Here is a 5,083-nt window from a genome sequence, read left to right as displayed (position 1 = left end):
AGTCCCCACTTTTTAATTGGATCCTTTAGTGTTATGGAGACTTGCTTCTTGAGTTCTTTGTAAATTTTGGAGATCAGCCCTCTGTCAGATGTGGGGTTAGTAAATATCTTTTCCCAATTTGTGGAGTGCCTTTATGTCTTGCTGACTGTATCCTTTGCCTTATAGAAGCTTCTCAGTTTCAGGAGGTCCCATTTATTAATTGTTGATCTCAGTGTTTGTGCTACTGGTGTTATATTCAGGAAGCGGTCTCCAGTACCAATTCATTCAAGGGTACCTCCCACTTTGTCTTCTAACAGGTTCAGTGTGGCTGGATTTATGTTGAGGTCTTTGATCCATTTAGACTTAAGTTTTGTGCATGGCAATAGACATGGATCTACCTGCAGTCTTCTACATGCCAATATCCAGTTATGCCAGCACCATTTGTTGAAGATCTATCTTTTTTCCATTGTATAATTTTAGCTTCTTTGTCAAAAATCAGGTGTTCGTAGGTTTGTGGATTAATCTCAGGGTTTTCAATTTGATTCCATCTACCACAAGACTCAGCAATTCCACTCTTAGGCTTATACCCAAAAGATGCCTATTCACACAAGGACGTCTGTTCCACTATGTTCATATCAGCATTATATGTAATAACTAGATCCTGGAAGCAACCTAGATGCCCCACAACTGAAGAGTGGATAGAGAAAATGTGGTACATTTACACAATGGAGTACTACTCAGTGGAAAAAAAAACAACAGAATCTTGAAATTTGCAGGCAAATGGATGGCACTAGAAGAAACCATCCTGAGTGAGGTAACCCAGTCACAAAAAGTCAAACATGGTATGTACTCACTCATATGTGGATTTTAGATATGGATCAGGGGAGTGTCAGCCTACAATCCCAGGGCCAGAGAGTCTGGGAAACAGGGAGGTTCCCAAGAGAGATAATACCCCAGAGAAGTGGAAAGAGGCAAGATCTCCTGAGCAGATTGGGAACATGGGGGAGAAGAGAGGGAACCAGGAAAAAGAGAGGGGGATAAGAGGAGGAGAGAAGAAGGCATGGGGGAGCAGGAAGGTTGAGTCTGGTAAGAATAGAGGAGAGTAGGATGAGAGATACCATAATATATGGAGTCATTATAGGTTTGAGGAGAGAGCTGACACTAGTGAGATCTTCAGAGATCTACAAAGATAACATCAACTGGCAAACTAAGCAATAGTGGAGAGGCTACATTAATAGCCCCTCTTTGATGATAAGGTTGATGACTACCTTATATGACATCCTAGAGCCTTCATGCAGTGACTGATGGAAGCAGAGATAGATACCCACAGCTAAACACTGAACTGAACTCCTGGAACCCAATGACAGAAATGGAGGAGTGATGAACAAAGGGGTCAAGACCTTGCTGGTGAAACCCACAAAGACAGTTAACCAGACAAGGGGGAGCTCTTGAACCCCAGACTGACAAGGGACTGATCCAGACTCCATGAATGTAGTATAAGTGAGAAGGCCTCAGAAATCTCTGGGGCCTTGGGTAGTAGACCAGTGTTTACCATGCTGTATGAATGAACTTTGGGAGCCCATTCCACATAGAGGGATGCTCTCTCAGCCTGGACACATGGGGGAAGGGCCTAGGTCCTGCCCTGGATGAAATGACAGACTCTGGAGATTCCCCCCAAGGAGGGCCTCACTCTCCCTGGGGAATGATTGGGTGGGGGCTGGTGGAGGAACAAGGGAGGAGAGGGTGGGACAGGGAGCTGAGATTGACATGTGAAGCATTCATGTTTCTAATTTAAATAAAAACTTATGTTGAGGAATAAAAAAACAGAAAACTATTATTATCATTATCATTGCCACAAGATCATTGAGTTTAGTTAGTACTACCCATATGCACAGTAGCCATCTCTCAACCAAATTAACTCTTCCTGCCCCACAGTCATCAACTGAATTAGGTCCTCAGCTAGGGATGGGGCCTGAAGAACACTTACCCCATCTAAATCAAAAGTTTGGCTGGCTTTGCATCATACAGGTCTCATACAGGTATCCATAGCTGCTGTGGGTTCATGAAGGCAATAGTCACAGGAGGACAGCATTTCACAGTAATTCTCATCCTCTTTCATTCTTTCTGCCCTCTCTTCCAGAATGCTCCCTGAGAATTGAGTACTCTGGGTCACTTTATCTCAGCACTTTGAAGCTACCAGCCTCTACATTAACTACTGCCCACTGCAACAAAAAATTATTTAAGTATGTATTTGCAAGTGTTCATATTCCTGCAGATAACAAAGGTGCTGGGGTTGTGACACTTTGATGTCTTTTTTTTTTAACAGACTTAATTCACTTTATTTTTCTTGTATGAAAACCCTTATGTGGTGGCCACAGCTGGAGCCTGGGTCCTCTGAACAGAGACTCTGGTGTGGGCTTTCACAAGATGGTCCATGAATTCCTGATAAGGAGACTTGGTGAACACAGTCTCTTTCCAGAGGTCAGGGGTCAGGTAGCTGTAGGTCTTGGAGATGGCATCAAAGGTGGCCTTGGCAAAGTTGCCCAGGGTGGCAGTGCAGCCCCTGGCTGACGTGTAGCAGTCATCAATACCAGCCATCATCAGTAGCTTCTTGGGCACAGGAGCAGAGACGATGCCAGTGCCTCTAGGGGCAGGGATGAGACGCACCAACACAGAGCCACAGCGGCCCGTCACTTTGCATGGGACAGTGTGGGGCTTGCCAATCTTGTTCCCCCAGTAACCTCTCCACACAGGGACAATGGAAAGCTTGGCCAAGATGATGGCCCCCTGGATGGCTGTGGCTACCTCCTTGGAGCACTTCACACCAAGACCAACATGACCGTTGTAGTCCCCAATAGCGACAAAAGCCTTGAACCTGGTGCGCTGGCCAGCCCGAGTCTGCTTCTGTACTGGCATGATTTTTAGAACTTCATCCTTTAGAGATGCGCCCAGAAAAATATCAATAATCTCGGATTCCTTAATGGGCAGGGAGAACAGGTAGATCTCCTCCAGGGACTTGATCTTCATGTCCTTAACCAGGCGGCCCAGCTTGGTGACATGGATCCACTCCTTGTCTTCGGCTTTACCTCCACGAGCCCCACGGCCTCGACCACGACCGAGGCCCCTGAGGCCACTGATGAAGTGAAATGCTTTCTCTAACAAGGCTATACCTACTCCAAGAAGGCCACACCTCCTAGTAGTGCCACTCCCTTTGGGGCCTTTTTTTTTCTTTCAAGCCAACACAGAAGCTTTGATGAACCAATTGCACACTGGTCAAAGAAAGGCAGAGGGATGTGTGCTAAGGAACAAAACAGTGATTGGTCAAACAAATGGTTTTGATAGGTCTGAACAATCTTCACAGACTAAATAAGCAGGGTTCACTGAATGAGTCACAGGGATATATTCTGTCATCTTGCCTCCTCCACTGTTGTAACACCACACCCAACAGAGCCTTCTATGGAATAGCTTTTCCTTTTTCACAGTCAGTCATGCAGGCTGAGTTGGAAGCATGAGAAAGAGGTAGCAGAGGACAGCTGCAACAGTGAGGACAATAGTAGTGGCAAAACTGTGGGATACCTAGAAAAGCTATGTTCTCAGGTCATGGCTTGCCAACTGTGCATCCATCCCCTAGCTCTGCCTCCAGGTGAGGGAAGTACCACACAGTGCCACTCACAGGATCATACTGCCTGGCTTCTTATTCCCAACACTAGGCTTCCAAGTAGTTCAGAATATGGCCCCGAGTCCCAGGCTGGGGCCTCCACTTTTCTCTCACACCACTGCTTAGTTACTCAAAAAGCAGTCACCAAAGAGACTTCAGACCCAGCTGGCCATCCATAGTCCCCTCAAGCTTGAATCTACCTGCTTATTACCACCATATACTGCTGCCAAACAAGGAATAAAAGTTGACGGAGACTTAATATGGAGTCTTTCCTATTGCAACTTCTTTTATTATTTTATTAAAAATAAAACTCAGGAGACAAATATTAGGAAAATAAACCTGATAGATTCTTGGAAGATGGAGAAAGGATCAGCCACTCTTCTCCACCTTCCCCAACTGAACACTGTGAATCTCCACCAGCTCCTCCTTCTTCATCTTTTGCATGTCCCTCTAGCTTCCTCTCAATCCACTAAAAACTCTATGGTCCACCCCAGCCAGCTTAGTATAGACTCCACCCTTTGAAACAAGGTCTGACTCCATTGGCTGTCTACAAGAAGCAACACAGACAAATCTCCCATATTCCACCTTCTTGTCTAAATAAAAGAAAGGTTTTAATGCTACAATAACATAACTATGTACAATAAGAATCATTATCATGTAGGAAACACCTTCACAATGTCCACTCCATTAGTATTTGATAAATTCAAAGAAAATACTCCATTATATATGCTACCTTGGTGAGCCCAAAGTTTTGTACCTGATTTACTTTGTATCATAACTTTTTAGCAGCTTATTGTTGATCAAATGAAAGACACCTGTCAGCCTTATAAGTTAATTTAGATGGAATGTCCATGTAGTTGATGCACTGTTACCTTTCCTGATCAAGATGTCGTTCCTGTTCAAATCTAATCTTTATCAATCTTTATGGTATCCATAGCTTTTCTTTTCCTATGAAAACAAAAGCAAAACATCTTCCCCAAAGTAACACATATCCTAGTTTCCATTCGGAGGTCAAAACATCTTTGAAGTATATAGACTGTTTTAATTCAGCAGTTTTTCCCCATTATCCAATCTCTCCACAGTTGTCATTCCTTTCTCATTAGCATTTTAAAAATTTAAAGTTAATAAAGCATTATGTGTTCTATCTCTTGGGATCTTTATTAACCCTTTCTGCTTATTAGGCATATCTTTTAAAGTACAATTAGATACTTCTATAACTGCTTGTCCTGTAGGATTGTGTGGTATACCTGCAATATGCTTTATATTATAATATGTAAAAATGCTTCATTTACTACACATATGCTGGAACATTGTCAGTCTTAATTTGTACATGTATCCCCATGATGGCCATAACATCTTATAAATGTGTAATTACATTATCAGCCTTTTCAGAACTCAAAGCAGTCATCCATTGAAATTCTGAATAAGTATATGATACACATACTT

General features: G+C 43.2%; 1 protein-coding gene across 1 annotated transcript; it reads right to left on the bottom strand.

Annotated features, from left to right (window-relative positions):
• Positions 1 to 2,340: 2,340 nt before the first annotated feature.
• On the bottom strand, positions 2,341 to 3,103 carry LOC121140552 (40S ribosomal protein S2-like). The gene has a single exon (XM_040746452.1). It carries the CDS (start codon positions 3,004 to 3,006, stop codon positions 2,341 to 2,343), a length of 666 nt encoding a protein of 221 aa, XP_040602386.1. The 5' UTR covers positions 3,007 to 3,103.
• Positions 3,104 to 5,083: the final 1,980 nt, after the last annotated feature.

This window comes from Mesocricetus auratus, unplaced genomic scaffold (genome assembly GCF_017639785.1).
Source record: "Mesocricetus auratus isolate SY011 unplaced genomic scaffold, BCM_Maur_2.0 Super-Scaffold_100004, whole genome shotgun sequence".
Classification (NCBI taxonomy): Eukaryota; Metazoa; Chordata; class Mammalia; order Rodentia; family Cricetidae; genus Mesocricetus; species Mesocricetus auratus.
Note: the sequence above shows the minus strand (reverse complement) of the source record. Positions and strands in the feature narration are given on the sequence as shown.